Here is a 21438-nt window from a genome sequence, read left to right as displayed (position 1 = left end):
TAAGTGTGTAAAATAACAGTAAATAAACTGCAGTTTATTACAAGGTGTTTGTAGCGTAATATACAACACCAACCACAATATAGCACTGCAAACTATTACACAAGTCAATAAAAGTCACTTTTTACATCTTTTCACGGTTAAAAGTTGTCGGAAGAAAGATTAACATCCCATAATGCAATTCAACAGCAGAAATAAATAGAGAAAAATAAAAACATGAATCAAAAAATACAGAAAACTGCTCATTTAGGGATGTTTTTGAAGTGTTTCTCTAATGTGATTTATGATTATACCCTATTAAATCTAACTAATAAATCCAGCCATCGTGTCACACTTGAGTTTGGAGAGTAAATGATGAGCTGAACGCAGAGAGGATTCAGATGTCAGTCATGGCTTGCATGGATTGCTTCACGGTTTTGTTTTGGAAATTCTTTGGCTCTACCTGTACACGAAAAGGCTTTCCTAAACTGCATGAAGGAATGACAAGTCAAGTGTTTAAAGGGGCAGAGAGCAGCTGATGTTTCAGCGTAAGGGGTACTTAGTGTGTGAAGCCTGACTGGAGGAGAAGAGAGACTTTTATTTACAAACAATACGTCAAAATCTAATATTGCTGAAGGGGGCTAATAATATTGACCTTAAAATGGCTTTAAAAACTGCTTTTATTTTAGCAAAAATAAAACAAATAAGACTTTCTCAAGAAGAAAAAAAATAATATAGGAAATACTGTGAAAACATTACATTCCTGAATGTAAAAATAATGTAAGCGGCCATTTTTGCAATATTCTTTAATATATGACACACTTTATATATGTGAAATCCAATTATGAACTCATATGTTGCATATATTTCCATGTATCAGATTTCTATATGGAGTTTCCTTAAGGAGAGAGAGTGTTTTTAATGGAGCCAGTTCAGTCTAAAAAAAAAACATTTGCAAAAATAAAACCCACACATGCACCGCACAATTCACATTTACAAAATCCAATTCAAAACAATTTGATCAAATTCAAAACACAAATCAAAAATACACAAATCCAATTAAAAAATTCAGAACCCAATTTGTAAATTCACTAGTAAAATTATAAATATTTCCCCATATTAATTGGATTCTCACATGAATATGAATTTTGTTTTGAATTTTTTAATTGGATTTCCGCATTTATAAATTGTGTTTCAAATTTATGAATTAGATATGCGCATTTATAAATTGCATTTTTAATTTACGAATTGGATTTGCGCATTTATAAATTGTTTTGAATTTTACGAATTGGATTTGCGCATTTAAAAATTGTGTTTCGAATTTATGAAATAGATATGCACATTTATAAATTGCATTTTTAATTTACGAATTGGATTTGCGCATTTATAAATTGTTTTGAATTTTACGAATTGGATTTGCGCATTTAAAAATTGCTATTTGAATTTATGAATTGGATTTGTGTATTACGAATTGCGTTTTGAATTTACGAATTGGATTTTAAAAATTTATAAATTGTGTTTTAAATTTACGAATTGGATTTGCACATTTATGAATTGAGATTTGAATTTACGAATTGGATTTGCTCATTTATGAATTGAGATTTGAATTTATGAATTCGTTTTGTGTATTTACAAATTACGTTATGAATTTACACATTGGATTTGTGTATAAATGAATTGGGTTTTTATTCACGAGTTGGGTTTGCACATTTACATTTATTTTAGAATTTACAAATTAAATTTTGTTCATGTGAAGTGTGAAAAATGTTTCTTATTTTTGAGACTGATCTGGCTCCACATTTTTTCGCTCTGCTGAGATGTAGTTAGTGCGAATGGGAGGAGAAAACATACCTGAAACACAAACGCTCCTCCTTCCTGTGTGAAAGCGCCCTGTTGTCCTGAATGTGGGATTAGGGCTTTTTGAGCATACCTGCTTTGTCGCACCTGAATGTGAAAGAAAGGCAGGCATTGTGAAGCTCTGGGGCCTGATCCTCCCACAATCAACCGGCTCAATCAAACCTCCGCCTGGGGAACTAATTGTTTCTAACTGGGCTTTTGTCAGAAACGACATGCTGTTTCCCATGTTGGCCATTCAGGGGCTCAGCGTGGGTCAGATTTGGGTTCTGCTGGGTTAAAATGAAGATAAACCCAAGCCTTGGAATGATGGCCCTCACCCCCACAATGCACTTCAGCCCTGCGTTTGTGTATTGAAACACAGCCAACGGATAGAGAAACACTGGAGGACAGACAGAAAGGTGCCACACAAGACTATAGTGGCACTTGACTTGTGGAGTAAAGTAATGAGAGAAACACTTTACTGTTCATAAGACTGTCAGGAAACCTTTATAATCAGCATTCATTCATTCATTTTCCTTCCGCTTAGGCCCTTATTTATCAGGGATCGCCACAGCGGAATGAACCACCAACTATTCCAGAATATGTATTACACAGCGGATGCCCTTCCAGCTGCAACCCAGTACTGGGAAACACCCATACACACTCATTCTCTCACACACACACACACACACACTCAGACACATAAATCTGTCCTTTGTGGATTGTGGGGACATTCCAAAGGTTTCCATTGAATTTGTTTTTTGTTTTTATGTTACTGTACAAACTGTATATTCTCTCCCTCTGCCCCAACCGTACAACCCCTATCTCACATTCTGAAAACAACATCAACTCATTCTATATGATTTGCAGGTCTTTTAGAAATGGCAACATCAATAATGTCCTCATAACTCACCATTTTCCTCTAATACTTGTAGTATTGCAGGAAACAGGACTGAAGTGAACTGTATTAATCAGTGAGCAGTGTGTGTGTGTGTGTCTGGGGTTGGTGTGGCCCCCGTGTGTCACTGTCGGGGTCCTGTAGAAACATGCAGAACACACACACACACACACACACACACACACAGGTGACTGGAAACAGGAGCTGAGAGAGTCTCTCACTGAGTGTTTAAGTGCTGTCTGCAGCGGTGTTCAGTTACCCTGCTCTCTGCCCGACCTCTCACACACACACACACACACACACATAAACACACACACACACACACACACACATACACATACATACACACACACACACGCACACACACACACACATACATACACACACACACACATAAACACACACACACACACACACACACATACACATACATACACACACACACATACACACACACACACACATACATACACAAACACACACACACACACACACACACATACACATACATACACACACACATATGCACGCACACAGCATCGAAGCCTCTCTCCATCACTGGTGTGTGTGCTTTGATGCCGTGTGTGTTTAAAGACGCAGCTCTGCCACTGAGTGTGTTTCTCACATTTCAAATAGAAAGTTAAAAGTCAACATGACATCAGAATCATCATAGTTTACACAAAGAAATCTCATTTATCGCAATAAAAAAGTGTACATATATATATACATATACTATTCGGCCACTTTATTAGGTACACCTTACTAGTACCTGGTTGGACCCTCTTTTGCCTTCAGAACTGCCTTAATCCTTCGTGGCAGAGATTCAGCAAGCTACTGGAAATATTCCTCAGAGATTTTGCTCCATATTGTCATGATAGCATCACACAGTTGCTGCAGATTTGTCGGCTGCACATCCATGATGCCAACCTCCCGCTCCACCACATCCCAAAGCTGCTCTATTGGATTGAGACTGGTGACTGTGGAGGCCATTTGAGTGCAGTGAACTCATCGTCATGTTCAAGAAAGCAGTCTGAGATGATTGAGCTTTATGACATGCTGCGTTATCCTGCTGGAAGTAGCCATCAGAAGATGGAGACACTGTGCTCATAAAGGGATGGACATGGTCAGCAGCAATACTCAGGTAGGCTGTTGTAGGCGTTGACTTGATGTTTAATTGGTACTAATTGGTATTCTTCCTCATTTCGATGCTCGGTTTGAGCTGCAGCTGATTGTCTTGACCATACCTAAATGCACTGAGTTACTTTTATGTGATTGAAGGATTAGAAAGTTGCGTTAACGAGCAGTTGAACAGGTGTACCTAATAAAGTGGCCGGTGAGTAGAGTGTATATATATATATATAGCGCATGTGTTTGGACTGTGGGGGAAACCGGAGCACCCTGAGGAGACCCATGCCAACACGGGGAGAACATGCAAACTCCACACAGAAATGCTAACTGACCCATGCAGCCGGGAGTCAAACCTTCGTGCGACCTTCTTCTCTAACGATTGAGCCACTATGCAGCCCTTTATATATATGTGAAGTGTTGTGTGTTTCTTCAGGTGCGATGCGGAGGTCAGAGATGCGGCTGTAGATTGTGAGCTCAGGTGATCACTGAAGAGGAAATGAAGGTGTGGACAGATTGACTGCAGGTTCAGGGGTCAGGGACAGGTAAGAGGTCCTGCTGGATGACCCGAAAAAAAACCCACACAATTCCCACGCTAGACCACCTCATCCTCCAACACCAGCACACAATAAAGAAATGCTAAGTGCATTCAATACTTTGGTAAGACTTCTTTAAAGAGACCAGTTCTCAATGTAAGTAAAGGGTTAGTTCACCTAAAATGAAAATTCACTCACTATTAAAGCTTCCTCAAGTGGTTCCAAGCCTTTAAGTGTTTGTTTTTAATGTTGAACATGAAAGAAGATATTTTGAAGAATGTTGAAATCCATATCCAACATATTAGTAAAAAAACTGATACTATGGAAGTCAATGGTTACAGGTTTCCAGAATTCTTCAAAATATCTTCTTTCATGTTCAACAGATCAAAAGAAACCCATAAAGGTTTGGAACAAGTGAAAGGAACGTAAATGATGACAGCATTTTTGTTTTTGGGAGAACTGTCCCTTTAAATGAGAATTGGAAGATAATATACACACGAATTAAAGGGACAGTTCACCCAAAAATGAACATTCTGCCATCATTTACGCTCCTTTCACTTGTTCCAAACCTTTATGGGTTTCTTTTGATCTGTTGAACATGAAAGAAGATATTTTGAAGAATTCTGGAAACCTGTAACCATTGACTTCCATAGTATGCGTTTTTACTCACTATTTACTCTCCCTCACCTTTATGAGTTTCTTTATTCTGTTGAACACAAAATAAGATATTTTGAAGAATGCTGAAATCCTGTAACCATTGACTTCAATGGTAGGAAAAACAAATACTATGGAAGTCAATGGTTACCGGTTTCCAGCCTTCCTCAAACTATATTCATTTGTGTTCAACAGAATAAAGAAACTCATAAAGGTTTGAAACAAGTGAAGGGAAAGTAAATGATGACAGAATATTGTAGTTTTTGGTGAACTTTGCCCTACAGTGGTCTATTACCGGCCTATTATTAAGATATTGGCTGTTAATTAGAACTTATATTAAGCATGATCATCGTTATTAAACATCTCTAATTCTACCCAATAACTAAACCCAACTACTACCTTTCCCTTAATAAGCAGAAAGTTAGGAGTTTACTGAGATAAAATAGTAACAAAGGTTTGTAAACAGTGCCTTAGTGGTTAGAATGGTGGTCTCGCAGCAAGAAGGTCGCTGGTTTGAGTCCAATTCTGTGTGGAGTTTGCATGTTCTCCCTATGTTGGTGTGGGTTTCCTCCGGGTGTTCCGGTTTTCACCACAGTCCAAACACATGCGCTATAGGGGAATTGATTAACTAAACTGGCCGTGGTCTACGAGTGTGCGTGAATAAGAGTGTATGGATGTTTCCCAGTGATGGGTTGCAGCTGGAAGGGCATAAAAGTGTGTGTTAGAGGGAGTGCAGTGTTGTATCTGCGTTGTAGGGGCCGCTGGGGGTGTGTGTGCTGGGGGCCGGCGAGCTGCAACAGAAAATAGAAAGCGGAAAATTCCAGTGTGAAGTGCAGCGGTTTTAGCATCAGGTGTGAAACACAGACACATCAGACAGACAGACTGGGGGAGAGGAGGAGGAGGAGGAGGCTAGACACACACACACACACACACACACACACACTGAGACTGCCATTCAACCACTCTGACACTCATGGAGTTCTGTTCCTACAGAATGTTGCCATGCTGTTGCTAAGGTGTTTGACTGGTTGTTAAGGTGCATCTATAAGGTGTTTTTTAGCATGCAGTTATCAGGATTTAGGTGTTCAGGGGTGGTTTCAATGTGTTTTAAGTGATTTTAATTTGTTCCTATGCTGTCGCTAAGGTGTTTGTGTGGCCCTCTGTTGCTACTATAAGCCGTTCAAATGTGGTTGCTAAGGTTTTCTATGTTTTGGGTGTGTTTTCATACAGTTGCTAAGGTGTGGTGGTTGCCAAGGTGTTGCTATGCAGTTGCTAAGGTGTTTTAACTTGGCCATTTTGTTTTATTAGTTACTAGAACATTTAAATGTGGTTGCTAAACAGTTCTAGGTTTTCTTGAGTGTGTTCTTATGCAGTTGCTAAGGTGTGGTGGTTGCCAAGGAGTTGCTAGGGTGTTTTAACTGGGTCATTTGTTTCTGTCGTTACTAGGACATTTAAAAGTGGTTGCTAAGTAGTTCTGGGTATTCTAGAGTGTGTTCTCGTGCATTTGGTAAGGTGAGGTGGTTGCCAAGGTGTTGCTATGCAGTTGCTAAGGTATTTTAGCGTGGTCACTTGTTTCATTGATTACTAGGACATTTAAAAGTGGTTGCTAAGTTGTCCTAGGTTTTCTAGAGTGTGTTCTTATGCAGTTGCTAAGGCGGGGTGGTTGCCAAGGTGTTGTTATGCAGTTGCTAAGGTATTTTAACGTGGTCACTTGTTTCATTGGTTACTAGGACATTTAAAATGGGTTGCTAAGGTTTTCTAGAGTGTGTTCTTATGCAGTTGCTATGGTGGGGTCGTTGCCAAGGTGTTGCTATGCAGTTGCTAAGTTGCTTTCACGTAGGCATTTGATTCATTGGATTCTATGACATTTCAATTTGGTTGCTAAGGTTTTCTAGAGTGTGTTCTCGTGCAGTTGCTGAGGTGTGATGGTTGCCAAGGTGTTGCTATACAGTTGCTAAGGTGTTTTAACTTGGCCATTTGTTTCAGTGGTTACTAGGGCATTTAAAAGTGGTTGCTAAGTAGTTCTAAGCTTTTTATAGTGGGTTCTTGTGCAGTTGCTAAGTTGGGGTGGTTGCCAAGGTGTTGCTATGCAGTAGCTAAGGTATTTTAACGTGGTCACTTGTTTCATTGGTTACTAGGACATTTAAAAGTGATTGCTAAGGTTTTTGAGAGTGTGTTCTTATGCAGTTGCTAAGGTGGGGTGGTTGCCAAAGTGTTGCTATGCAGTTGCTAAGGTGTCTTTACATAGGCATTTCTTTCAGGGGTAACTAGGACACTTAAAAGTTGTTGCTAAGTAGTTCTAGGCTTTCTAGAGTGTGTTCTCGTGCAGTTGCTGAGGTGTGGTGGTTGCCAAGGTGTTGCTATGCAGTTGCTAAGGTGTTTTAACCTGGACATTTATTTCAGTGATTACTAGGACACTAAAAAGTGTTTGCTTAGTAGTTCTAGGCTTTCTAGAGTGCGTTCTCATGCAGTTGCTAAGGTGGGGTGGTTGCCAAGGTGTTGCTTTGCAGTTGCACACAATACATTTGTGTCGGGACTAACATTAATTCAACTCATTCGTTTTTACTAATACAAGTGGACTGAACATAAAACATGAAAAAATGTTTTAAAACATAAAACTAAAAAATGGTGTCGTTTCAGCTAATTTTAAATAAGTAGTTTAAAAAAACAGCAGTTGTAGTATTTTGGAGTGTATAATATATTCTCAGCTCTGGTTACCCCTCACCAGTCCAAAGACATGTGGTGTAGGTGAATTGGGTAGGCTAAATTGTCCGTAGTGTGAATGGGAGTGTATGGGTATTTCCCAGTGATGGGTTGCAGCTGGAAGGGTATCCACTGCTTAAAAAATATGCAGGATAAGTTGGCGGTTCATTCCGCTGTGGCGACCCTAGATTAATAAGGGGACTAAGCCGAAAAAAAAATGAATGAATGAATGTAGTTTGTTGTGAGCGGCACAGTAGCTAGCACTGTCGCCTCACAGCAAAAAGGTTGCTGGTTTGAGTCCCGGCTGGTTCACTTGGTATTTCTATGTGGGGTTCTCCCCGTGTTGGCGTGGGTTTCCTCCGGGTGCTCCGGTTTCCCCCACAGTCCAAACACATGCGCTATAGGGGAAATGATGAACTAAACTGTCCATAGTGGATGAGTGTGTGTGTGTAAATGTGTTTGTACTGGGTTGCCGCTGGAAGGGCATCCGCTGTATAAAACATATGCTATAATAGTTGACGGTTCATTCCACCGTGGCAACCCCTAATAAATAAGGGACTAAGCTAAAGTAAAATGAATAATTGAATGAATATTAAACTCAAAGCTTACAAAAAAATCATTCAAACCATTACGGATGGTCAAGCATTTCAATGTGCGTCTCATATGTCTCGAAGCACTGCCTGTGCTCTATGCAAGTTCTGGGATTTCTGTTGCTAATGTGTTAATGTGAGAGCAATATGATGAGTTGTTTGGCAGGCTAATTTTACCAGACGAAGTCCTGCTTGTCGCTGGAGAAAGATCTGAGCCCCGTGTGAGTAAACGCTCTTCAAAAAGCACACAATAGGGAAGTTTAAGTGGCTCTGCAGAACTCAACACAACTGTTAATGGAGAGCCGGCAGTGTGCATGTGTGTGTGTGTGTGTGTGTGTGTGTGTGTGTGTGTGTGTGTGTGTGTGATATGAATGTGATGAAGTGTGTGCGTTGCCTGATGACAACAATAAGACCGCAGACGAGACTATAGTGATATAACGGACACATGGAGGTCACGTCAGTCTGAACACACACAACCTGCTCTTAATACATGACTTTATTAACAGATGCTGCAGATTTATCAATATCTAAGAGTGTGTTTACCTGAAAAGCTTTTGATTCCAATTTTATGCGAATCTAAGGTCTTTAGCTAATAAAAAATTATCCTGATTCGCTAAAAGAAAACAATTAGTAATCTGATCTCCTCTGTTTTAAAATATGATTCAGAATGAAATAACCAACATAAAAAGACAGTATATTTTCTTCTATAAAATAGATAATTGTAATATTATTTGACACGTTTTGGAGCTTAAAAGGTGCAATAAATAAATAAATAAATACAGTTAAAGTTATAATTATTGTGTGTGGGGGGGTCCAATTTCCCTACATGACAGTGTATTTAACAAATAACATTTTTTTTTTCTCTTTTAAATATTTCCCAAATGATGTTTAACAGAGCAAGGAAATTTTCACAGTATGTCTGATAATATTTTTTCTTCTGGAGAAAGTCTTATTTGTTTTATTTTGACTAGAATAAAAGCAGTTTTACATTTTTTTAAACACCATTTAAAGGTCAACATACAGCCCTCTTAAGCTATATATTTTTCTCGATAGTCTCCAGAACAAACCATCGTTATACAGTGACTTTCCTAATTACCCTAACCTGCCTAGTTACCCTAATTACCCTAGTTAAGCCTTTAAATGTCACTTTAAGCTGTATAGAAGTGTCTTGAAGAATATCTAGACAAATATTATTAGATTTTAATTGTTTTAAAGCCATTTTAAGGTCAATATTATTAGCCCCCTTCAGCAATATTAGTGTTGGATTGTCTCCAGAACAAACCACTGTTATACAATGACTTGCCTAATTACCATAACTTTACCCTAATTACCCTAGTGAAGCCTTTAAATGTCCCTTTAACTTGAATACTAGTGTCTTGAAGAACATCTAGTCTAATATTATGTGCTGTCCTAGTAAAAAAATCTGTTACTGTATTGTAAAATCTTCTCTCCATTAGACTGAAATTGAGAGAAAAAAATATACAGGAGGGATAATAATTCTGACTTCAAATGAATGCGTCTGTTAGTAGGTGTGCAGTGGTGATGATAAGACTCCGACCGGAGCCGTGATTTCAGCCACACATGCTCTGCTTTCCGCCTGTTTGCAGCACGCTGACATTTTGCCTCTTAAAAATAACACAGATGTCTGAGTCGGTCCAGCAGACGGCTATTTTAACTGCAGACCCGAGCTGTAGACTGGCACATCAACAGTCAGAGATACTGGCTGATAATTGAGCAACACAAACTCAGGTTTCCACGTCTGAAAGGACATTCAGACTCTATCCAAGCAGAATAACACTGTTAACGGTTTCCTAGAGAATCTACAGTAACTTACTGTAAATCAATTATAGGAATTCAGTATTTACAGCACCATTTATCTTCCTCTATAAATTACTGGCTAATAATTGCATTACTTTCACAGAAAGGTACTGTATATAAATTCATAATAACAATAATTCTGTAAATAGAATATCTTAAAAGTGCCTGTATTATCATAAAACATACAATAAAAAATAAAAGTATACAATTCAAAGTTTAATAAAATAAAAAAAGGTTTGAAATCCTATAACTATTGTGTAAAAGACATATAGCTGTTTTACAGTAATTTGCTGTAATCGTCATGCTTGTCTTAATTTTACTATACAATTCTGAATATGTAAAATTGTGACACTACTGTGATTTATTGTGAAAAATTACAGTAACATTTTTTTATAGTGTAACTCACTGGCAGCAGTTCACCAGTAACTTACTGTAAATCAATTACAGGAAGAATACTGTATACACAGCGCCTTTTATCTTGCTCTATATGTTTTTAAATTGTCTTCATTGTAAAACATTTGACACTAAACCTACAGTAAATTACTGGCTAATAATTGCATTACTTTCACAGTAAGTTACTGTATATTAATTCACATAAATATCTGTGAGATATTTTATAACGACAATAATTCTGTAAATATTTCCAAATATTAAAAAACTACCTGTACTCGCATAAAAGTTCATGTGTTTTCATTTCTGTCGAATGAAAGATTAATAGGGTTTGAATTCCTATAATTAATGTACAAAAGATATAGCCATTTTTACAGTAATTTGCTGTATTCCTGCCTTGATTTTACAATAAAATTCTGAATATGTCAAATTTAACAGTTAAATCCTGTAAAGTGACACTAATGTGATTTACGGTGAAAAATTACAGTAACAATATTTTTACAGTGTAACTTATTGGCAGCAGTTTGCCAGTAACTATAAATCAATTACAGGAAGAATACTGTATATACATCAGCATTTACCTTGCTCTATATGTATTTAAAATATATGTATATATATATATATATATATATATATATATATATATATATATATATATATATATATATATATATATATATATATATATATATATATATATTTACTCAATCCACAGTGCACTGTAAAATATTTGACCTTAAATTTACAGTAAATTACTGGCTAATAGTTGCATTACTTTCACAGTAAGGTACTGTATGTAAATTCATAATAACAATAATTCTGTAAATATAATATCAAAAAAGTGCCTGTACTAGCATAAAAGGCTATGTCTATATATTTCTATGTTGAATAAAATTTAAAAAGCAACTAATTTCACCTTAACTGAGTATAAAAAGTTATAGGAAAGCAATCGAATGCTTTCAATATAACGTTAGATGTGTGCATTTTTAAAGCGACACCTGTTAATTAATGTAATCAAATGAAAAAATGTATTTGCTGCTAATGTATATCTTTATTTTTTCTTTTGTAAATATTAATAATAAAACATATTATTGAGTGTTGGAGCCATTTATGGGTTGCAATTTTCTTTCGCACCACTAGAGGTTGTATTTGGTATTTATGCTCTCCTCGCGACGAGCTGAGGGGCGTAGAAGAAGGTCAAACAAACTTGGTTGTGAGAACGGATTTATATTTATTTTGATGTTAACTTTTTTTTTTTTTTGACAAAATGGGCAATAAATGGATTGGAATATCCAACTTTATTTGCAAATCTATGGACATTTCACTTTTTTTATTGACCCATTCAAGCAACAAACGCTTCTGAACCAATGACCAAAATATTCGCATCAACACTGACCATTTAATTGTTTATTTACAATGAAACAGCTCCAAATGAACATATTTAGTAATTTGGGGATTTTTAAGATTTTTTTTTGGGGGGGGGGGGGGGGGTCCCTTATTTTCACATCCCAATGTTGACAAATTAAATGTTGTAAATGTCAATTGTGAATTGTGAATGAATTATTTTTGAGACTGATCTGGCTCCATTGATATTTGGTCACTTTCAAACACCTAAAATCAACCAAATATCAACGTCTAATGATTGACGTTGTGTGGACAATACCACTATGACGTCTATCAGACGTTAAATTTTGGTTGCCAATCCTGATGAACAAATGCCAGTATGTGACGTCAATATCACACTGGTTTAAGATGATGGATTTTGCGCACTTTAAACACAACCTAAAATCAACCAAATATCAACGTTGGACATCAAAACAACGTCCTTGGACGCTGGCTAGACGTTGACTTTTGGTCACCCGACATCACTACCTAAATCTAACATAATATTAACGTCTTATGCTGGAATGGATGAACAATAATCAGAATTGGGTCACTTGAACCACAGTGTGAATGCAGCGGAGTCTGATCCTCCATAGGTGTTTGTTGTGAGGGTGAGGGGCTGATCGCAGATCCAGGGGGAGGTAGTTCAAATTTATTGCCTGCGTCAGCTGTGTCAAATTTGGCAAGCTCAAATGGTCAGCTTGCAAATGGCTGGGGTAAAACTAAGGGTCAGCGGACAGTGCAATAACTAGCCGTAAACACACTCCGTTAGGAGGGAGAATCCAAATCTTTTCATTCTCATTTGGTTTGTTTGGACTTGAGAGGAGTTTCGTCCGGGTGTTGTGGTACTTTCCCATTAGGGTAAAGTTATATTCACACATTTAGACTTGCTCCTGTATTATAGAATTTTAGGGAAATCATATTAGCAGCCAACGACGATCAAAGCGGATTATTATTGTTCACAGTCAGTTAAATAGTGCTGAAGTGCTTTTGAAGTCATGGGATATCAGACCAAATATTAAAAGGGGCATGTCACAAATTGTCACTGTTCAAAAAGGCATGTGTGGATATAAAACCAGCTATACCTCAATCATTTTACTGTACGCTGTAAATTGAGATCAGACCACCCGGTTTTTGAAGCTTTGTCTCTATTTTTGTGGGGTCAGAAGCGAGTAGCCAGTTGTGTTTTATGGTTCGGTTTTTTTTTTTTTTACGATGTGGTTGAAGCTGTTTTGGAGACCACCAGTCGACCTTTCACTTGCAGCTCACACTACTACACTAACACACCGCTAACAGCTCCGGTTATATTGTTGTGCATACAATTAAGATGTTTCCTTTTTATGCATATTGCTATCAGATAGGGGTGGCACGGTGGCTCAGTGGGTAGCACAATCTCCTCACAGCAAGAAGGTCACTGGTTCGAGCCTCGGCTGGGTCAGTTGGCATTTCTGAGTGGAGTTTGCATGTTCTCCCCGTGTTTGTGCGGGTTTCCTCCGGGTGCTCCGGTTTCCCCTACAAGTCCAAAGACATGTGGTGAATTGGGTAAGCTAAATTGTCTGTAATGCATGTGTGTGAATGAGTGCGTATGGGTGTTTCCCAGTGATGGGTTGCAGCTGGAAGGGCATCCGCTGCGAAAAACATATGCTGGATAAGTTGGCAGTTCATTCCACTGTGGCAACCCCAGATTAATAAAGGGACCAAGCCGAAAAGAAAATGAAGGAATGTTAACAGATAATCTTCAATAAGTAAGTCTTCTTTTATATTGAATTTATGATTGTGGAATACCCTATTGAGTCTTTTCTAAGTGCATTTACTGTCAAATGGAACACAGCTGAAGTCCTGTGATGCGATTAAAATACTGAAATGACATCATTGAGACCCCGTAAACCCACGGTGCTGGGTGTCAAGGTCAATAAATGTCTCCAAAAATTGACCTTTTATGACAAGGAAGCTTTCATGCCTTCACTGTAAAAAATTTTAAGCCAGTTCAACAAAAAAAATCTTAGTACTAATTTCCTTCTGTTTTTTCTTGTTTACTCAACTTTTGAAAACATCAGCTACACTGACTGAAAATAATTTGTCAGTGAAACAAAAAATGTCTAGTTGAGTCAACTTAACATTAGTAGTTTTCTGGAAACCTGCACCTGCAGCACAACAAATATTTTTAAGTTGTGCAAACTGAACATTTCTTGTCTGCAGGACTGAAATGACAGAAGTTGAGTGAACAAGAAAATACAAAAGGAAATTAGTACTAAGAAATTATATGTTATCCGAGCAAAAGTTGTGTTAACTGAACATTTCTTGTCTGGATGGCCAAAAATGACAGAAGTTGAGAGAACAAGAAAATACAAAAGGAAATTAGTACTAAGAAATTATATGTTATCCGAGCAAACACACATGGCAAAAAAGACATACATGGTAGTGTATCTGTAAAAAAAAAAACACAAACACTAAGTCAAATTAATCACATGAGAAGGAAACACAATTATATTAAATATATAACAATTACAGCACATCTCTGAGACTACCTTACACTATCAATTTTAATAACCTTAGAATATCCCATAAATTATTCACAACACCCTGCTGAAAAAACAGCGTATGCTGGTAAGGTATGTTTTGATGCTGGTCTCAATGCTGGTTTTGCTGGTTTCAGTGCTGGTCTCAATGCTGGTTTTGCTGGTCTAAGTGCTGCTCCTGACCAGCATTGAGACCAGCAAGACCAACATTGAAACCAGCATTTGCTTTGTGGATGCCCTTCCAGCCGCAACCCAGTACTGGTTATCAACACTGCCAAATACACTTACCGGCCACTTTATTAGGTATACCTTACTAGTATCGTGTTGGACCCCCTTTTGCCTTCAGAACTGCCCTAATTCTTTGTGCCATAGATTCAACAAGCTACTGGTAATATTCCTATTTTGCTCCATATTGACATGATAGCATCACGCAGTTGCTGCCATTCCAACACATCCCAAAGGTGCTCTATTTGATTGAGAGCTGGTATCTGTGGAGGACATTTGAGTACAGTGAACTCATTGTCATGTTCAAGAAACCAGTCTGAGATGATTGCACTTTATGACATGCTGCGTTATCCTGCTGGAAGTAGCCATCAGAAGATGGAGACACTGTGCTCATAAAGGGATGGACATGGTCAGCAGCAATACTCAGGTAGGCTGTGGCGTTGATGCTCAATTGGTACTAATGGACCCAAAAAAAATCTCCCCCTCACCATTACACCACCACCACCAGCCTGAACCGCTGATACAAGGCAGGATGATCCATGCTTTCATGTTGTTGAGGCCAAATTGTGAGCCGATCATCTGAATGTGTCAGCAGAAATGGAGACTCATCAGAGCAGCAACGTTTCTCCAATCTTCTATTGTCCAGTTTTGGTGAGTCTGTGTGAATTGTAGCCTCAGTTTCCTGTTCTTAGCTGACAGGAGCGGCACCCGGTGTGCTCTTCTGCTGCTGTAGCCCATCCGCCTCAAGATTGGACGTGCAGAGATGCTCTTCTGCAGAGCTCGGTTGTAACGAGTGCATATTTGAGTTACTGTTGCCTTTCTATCAGCTGGAACCAGTCTGGCCATTCTCCTCTGACCATCAACGAGACAGAACTGCCGCTCACTGGATATTTCCTCTTTGTCAGACCATTCTCTGTAAACCCTAGAGATGGTTGTGGGTGAAAATCCCAGTAGATCTGCAGATCAGCAATTACATGTTGTTTTATAACCAGTTAATTTTAGAGCTGCTTATATTGGATGTAGGCCTTGACAGCAGTAGAAATGAGCATCTCAACACGACTGCGTGCTGTCATCACGTGTCAACACTTCGACATTGAAACTCTGAACACAAACAAGATCCCACGTCCACTTGTCATCTGTGTGTTTTACAGCAACTGCGAGTCTTTATTTACTGGGATGCCCAATTGAATATGAAATTATTCATCCTCCTGTGAATTTCTTTGTCAAATATTTCCCAAATATTGTTGAACAGATTCAGGAATTTTTCACAGTATTTCCTATAATATTTATTCTTCTGGAGAAAGTCTGATTTGTTTTATTTCAGATAGAATAAAAGCAGTTTTTAATTGTTTTACACCCATTTTAAAGTCAATATTATTAGCCCCCTTCAGCAATATTAGTGTTGGATTGTCTCCAGAACAAACCACTGTTATACAATGACTTGCCTAATTACCCTAACTTTACCCTAATTACCCTAGTGAAGCCTTTACATGTCACTTTAAGCTGAATACTAGTGTCTTGAAGAATATCTAGTCTAATAGTATGTGCTGTCACGGCAGATAGAAAATAAATCAGTTATTAGAGATGAGTTATTAAAACTATTATGATTAGAAATGAACAGAAATGGTGGGAAAAATATACAGGAGGGCGAATAATTCAGACTTCAGTTGTAAATTCTGCTCGGGTTGCTGTCTGATCAGGTTATTTCTGTCACTATGTTAGCAAGCAAAGCCGAAGACGGGAATAAATAGTAAATAGATCGTGTTTCAGAGGCTCAGATCTCAGCGGCCGGTGCTTTGCAAAGTGATCGAGGAGGGGGAAAGATGTGTGTGTTGTTTGATTAGGACACCTTACATCCCAAAAACACCAGACCACACCCATGGCGTCCTGCTGGGAGCGATGCAGCTGAGGAGATACACTGCTTAAACCCTCTGATGCACACACACACACACACACACACTTTCATGTTGGTCCGTAATCCAACACAGGCTCATTGTGGATTGGTACCCCTGTATACATTTCTTGAGAGCACGAATTATGTAGCCAAAGGTGCGTCTGGCTCCATTTCGTCTTTGAGATTAACTCTACGGGGTGGTATGGTGTCACCGACTGCTTTTGTTTCTGTTAACACTTCTACTGACCACTTACCTCTGTATGGATGGCTTTTTCACTGATACCAGTTTGTCCAGTGGCTCGCCGCGTACATAAGTGGACTTGAGACGCAGAGTGGGAGTTGGCAGTGATGACAGAGCTGGAGTCGGGCGAAGAGCGGTTTCAGAAAGCAGGTAAGATATAAACAGAAGGCAAAAAATAAAATAAACAAGTAAATAACAGGTCGAAAACACAATAAGATCTGAAAACTTGGTAAAAATCAGGTGGCTTTCTTTTTCTGGATTGCTTTTAAAAACACTATCGGTTGGGTGTAAGGAAGGGGTGGCTGGGGTCATTGGCTGGTCAGTGGACAGCGATCTCTGGTGGATTTACATCCGATGTGCAGGCATGAATGGCACTCGCAAGGGAAATTTGAGATCTGAAAAACCATACACAGCGGCCTCTGTTGGATTTACGCGAGAACAGCAGGAGCGAATGGCACTGGCGAGAGAAATCTGAAAAAGCGTACATAGTGGACTCTGATGGATTCGCGAAAACAAAAACTGCAAAAAATCATAGCTCTTGCCATGTATTTGGCGCTCTCCAGAAATGTAAACGGGGTATATATTCATAATGAGCCTGGATTGCAGTAATCTTAACTGAAAAAAAATCAGCATTTTATTACAGCACTAATCGAATAACAGGGCGGAGTCAAAGACACTAACTACTTTTTTATCAATGGCTTTACGCAATCAGCTAAACTGCCTATCATTTTATTTTAGGTTCAAGTGGTCCAAAGACAACTGCCTCAGTCTCACTCTCTACAGCGCCCTCTAGTGGATTTGTAATCAGTAATGTGCAATGAAACATATCTGGAGCAACTTATTTTCCGTTTCGTAAGTATGAAGTGCAGTGCCTGTATTTTTAATGAGCCTCACTTGTGTTTGTCAGTTTTGCACATTTTCTAAAAAGTTTGTTTTGTCATTTTGGTACATCGGGAAAATCAATTAGCAAAGGTTACAGGCCAACAATATAAAAACATGGAATATCCAACACAATCCCACGGCATTTCGTAACTTTGATTTAGTGGCTAATTCTTATGAATTCGTACAATCTAATTTGTACAATTTAGTACGATTTGCTCATCCCCCAATGACAGTTGGGTTTAGGGGTGGGGTTAGGTGCCACGCCTTCTTGTTAAAATTGTAAAATTTCCTACGACTGAACTTGTCGTAATTCTTACGAATTAGCCACTAAACTGGCAAAAAAATTGAATTGAATTGAATTGAATTAAAAGCTGAATTGAATTGATTTGAATTGAATTGAATTGAATCAATTGAATCAATCAATCAATCAATCAATCAATCAATCAATCAATCAATCAAGCATAGTAAATGGTAAACATAAATAAATAAATAGTAATAAAATGGCTAAATACTTTTTATATAATATTGAACAATAATAATAATATAATAATAATAAAATGCATATATTTAAAAACTTGCATAAAAGAAATATAAAAATATTAAATATGAATTATTAATTTTAATAAAAGAATGTTTAAAACATTTTATCACCTTAACATCCCATATATATATATATATATATATATTAGTGCTGTCGCCTCACAGCAAGAAGGTCGCTGGTTTGAGCCTTGGCTGGGCCAGTTGGCGTTTCTGTGTGGTTGCATGTTCTCCCCATGTTGGCATGGGTTTCCTCAAGGTGCTCTGGTTTCCCCCACAGTCCAAACACATGCACTATAGGGGAATTGATTATCTCAATTGGTCCTAGTGTATGAGTGTGTGTGTGAATGAGAGCGTACGGATGTTTCCCAGTGATGGGTTGCAGCTGGAAGGTCATTTACTGCGTAAAACATATGCTGGATGAGTTGGCGGTTCATTCCGCTGTGGTAACCCCAGATTAAAAAAGGGACTAAGCAGAAAAGAAAAAGTGTGTTTTTACATAATATATGCAGTGTATATTTATGCCTACATGAAAAAAAATCACACACATTGTACATAAATTAAAATAAAAAAATGTACATATATATTTATGTAACCCCTGATATATGTATATATAGCTTGTATGCGATTAATTCTTTGACATTTTTTATAAACTAATATAAATATACACATATTTTACACAAACTATTATGAATTAAAAAAACACCTGTAATTAAATTTAATTTTAAATATGTATGAATTCAATGAAAAAACATGTATTTGTGTTACACACACACACACACACACACACACACACACACCTGCCTCACAGTAACTATTCACACCCTGCTGGCTGTTTATCAGTCTATTGTTAGCTAAATACAAACTGACGGGTGGAGAAAATGCTGCAATAAACACCACGTCCATGTCTGTCGCCGACCTGACCGGCAGATTCACAGATTCTGCAGGAGTTTACATTCGAGCAGCAGCACATTACAGAGCTGAGGAAAACTGAGGTATCGACAATCCTACAGATTTAACTGTAAAACTGCATTTAAGTAGGTTTGTCATCATAATTTCTGACACTAAAGCTAATGTAGCTGAGGGGAATTTTTACATTTGTAATCAGCTGAAATTATTAATTTTTTATTTTGAAAAAACAAAACAGAAATGCGCATCTTGGTGTTTCCATTAAACATTTTTAATGCGATATTCCAAATGTGTATAAAAACAGGTGGAAGGAAACACAGCTACTAAGGCAAAACACATACTTGTCCATGTTTGACCCAATGTTGGGTTAAAACAACCCAGTGTTTTACAGAGTACCACTGGAGGTTTCTCTGGTTTTGCATTAGTGACCCATCAAGTGGACTTTAAATCTCTAAAAACACTGGGCTGTTTTAACCCAACGTTGTTTTTTTATTTGACCCACTGTAGGATTATAAAAACCTTCTTTCCCAACGCAACAGCAAGCAGAAATGTGAACGTTTACAAATATTTCAAAGAAAGTAGCAATGAAATAGTAGTAAGGGTAAAAAAAAAAGGGATCTAAATGAAATTTACACTTAGAGCTGGGTTGTGGTAACCCAATATTGGGTTAAACAAGGTCAAACTCAATCATTAATATTATAGAGTTTAATTTAGAGTGTACTCTTATTTCAGCTTAAAAGGAGTATACTCAGTCATTCATTTTCTTGTTGGCTTAGTTGCTTTATTAATCCGGGGTCGCCACAGTGGAATGAACCGCCAACTTATCCAGCAAGTTTTTACGCACCGGATGCCCTTCCAGCCACAACCCTTCTCTGGGAAACATCCAGACACAGCGACCTTCTTGCTGTGAGGCGACAGCAATACCTACTGTGCCACTGCGCCGCCCTAAAAGGAGTATACTAATACACTTAAATGAACTTGTTTTTCATGAGAACACACTGTAAAAAAATGCTGTTTTTTGGGTCAAATAGAGACAAAGCAAATCGTTTTGTACATTTTTTTTTCAATTCAGTTACTTTTTGGGGTGGGGTTGTCCATATTGGACCCAGTGTTGTGTTAAAACAGCCCAGTATTTTAGTGTGCACTACTGTAAGCAGTGCTGGTTTTGCTTTAGTGACCATCAAGTGGAGTTTGTTAAACTCTTTTTAAACTTTTCAAAGTGTTTTGAAAAACTCTAAAAACACTGGGTTTTTCAACCCAACATTGGGTCAAATATACACTGTAAAATATCGATTTGTGTTGAGGCGACATGAAGGAATTAGGTCAACTTATTAGTTTTTACAAATTTAAGTGGATTGAACATAAAACAATTTAGTTGTCACGCAAAAATCAAGAAGTAGCTTGAGCAAAGGGGTAACACTTTACAATAAGGTTCATTAGTTAATGCATTTACTAACATGAACTAATCATGAACAACACATGTACAGCATTTATTAATCATAACTGAACATTTACTAATGCATTATTAACATTCGAGTCCATGCTTGTTAACATTAGTTAATGCACCAATTAACTAACATTGAACTACTGTATTTTCATTAACTAACAGTAACTAACATGAACAAATACAGTAGTAGATGTATTCTTCATTGTTTGTTCATGTTACTAAATGCATTAATTAACATTAACTAATGAACCTTATTGTAAAGTGTGACCAGCACAAGGTGCAAACATCATTTTTTGGGTGCACTGAAAAAAAAAGATGTCTGCAAAATTGTTGCAAACAATTAATATTTGCTGCATTTAAACAAACAATCTAAATGTAGTAATGGTCAACTTAATTTGTTCATTTACAGCCCTAATAAATTGTTTACAACCACGTACGTAACCTTTTTTGGTCACACTTTACAATAAGGTTCATTAGTTAATGTTAATTAATGCATTTACTTACATGAACAAACAATGAACAATACATTTACTACTGTATTTGTTCATGCTAGTTAACGTTAGTTAATGTAAATACAGTAGTTCATTGTTAGTTCATGTTAACTCATGGTGCATTAACTAATGTTAACAAGCATGGACTTGGATGTTAATAATGCATTAGTAAATGTTCAATTATGATTAATAAATGCTGTACATGTGTTGTTCATGATTAATTCATGTTGGTAAATGCATTAACTAATGAACCTTATTGTAAAGTGTTACCCCTTTTTTTTTTAACATAAATTCAAGAAATCATCATTGAATCATCTTTTTTCATTCATTCATTCATTTTCCTTCAGCTTAGCCCCTTTGTTAATCAGGGGTCGCCACAGCGGA

The 21438-nt window shown here is 37.5% G+C and overlaps 2 protein-coding genes across 13 annotated transcripts in view; one reads left to right on the top strand and one right to left on the bottom strand.

Moving 5' to 3' along the window:
* The window catches only part of adgrd2 (adhesion G protein-coupled receptor D2), a 118974-nt gene that overhangs the window by 59846 nt on the left and 37690 nt on the right, over positions 1 to 21438 (bottom strand). For 4 of the 8 annotated variants that reach the window (XM_073911283.1, XM_073911284.1, XM_073911282.1 and 1 more), the window contains 2 exons: positions 16802 to 16904; positions 1828 to 1920 (listed from right to left, as the gene is read on the bottom strand). The gene's annotated coding sequence lies outside the window, so the exon portion shown is untranslated. Of the gene's footprint in view, positions 1 to 1827; positions 1921 to 2725; positions 2849 to 16801; positions 16905 to 21438 lie in introns of those variants that run through there. The other 4 variants (XM_073911277.1, XM_073911276.1, XM_073911280.1 and 1 more) reach the window with 2 other exon arrangements.
* The window catches only part of fgf17 (fibroblast growth factor 17), a 29343-nt gene continuing 16327 nt past the window's right edge, over positions 8423 to 21438 (top strand). The window contains exons 1-3 of one of the 5 annotated variants that reach the window (XM_073909301.1): positions 8423 to 8539; positions 16834 to 16938; positions 17527 to 17640. In XM_073909301.1, the coding sequence (XP_073765402.1) occupies positions 17606 to 17640 (35 nt within the window). In that variant the 5' untranslated portion in view covers positions 8423 to 8539; positions 16834 to 16938; positions 17527 to 17605. Of the gene's footprint in view, positions 8540 to 16410; positions 16703 to 16833; positions 16939 to 17526; positions 17641 to 21438 lie in introns of those variants that run through there. The other 4 variants (XM_073909303.1, XM_073909304.1, XM_073909302.1 and 1 more) reach the window with 4 other exon arrangements.

This window comes from Danio rerio, chromosome 8 (genome assembly GCF_049306965.1).
Source record: "Danio rerio strain Tuebingen ecotype United States chromosome 8, GRCz12tu, whole genome shotgun sequence".
Taxonomy (NCBI): domain Eukaryota; kingdom Metazoa; phylum Chordata; class Actinopteri; order Cypriniformes; family Danionidae; genus Danio; species Danio rerio.
This window is presented reverse-complemented; position numbering and strand designations above follow the sequence as displayed.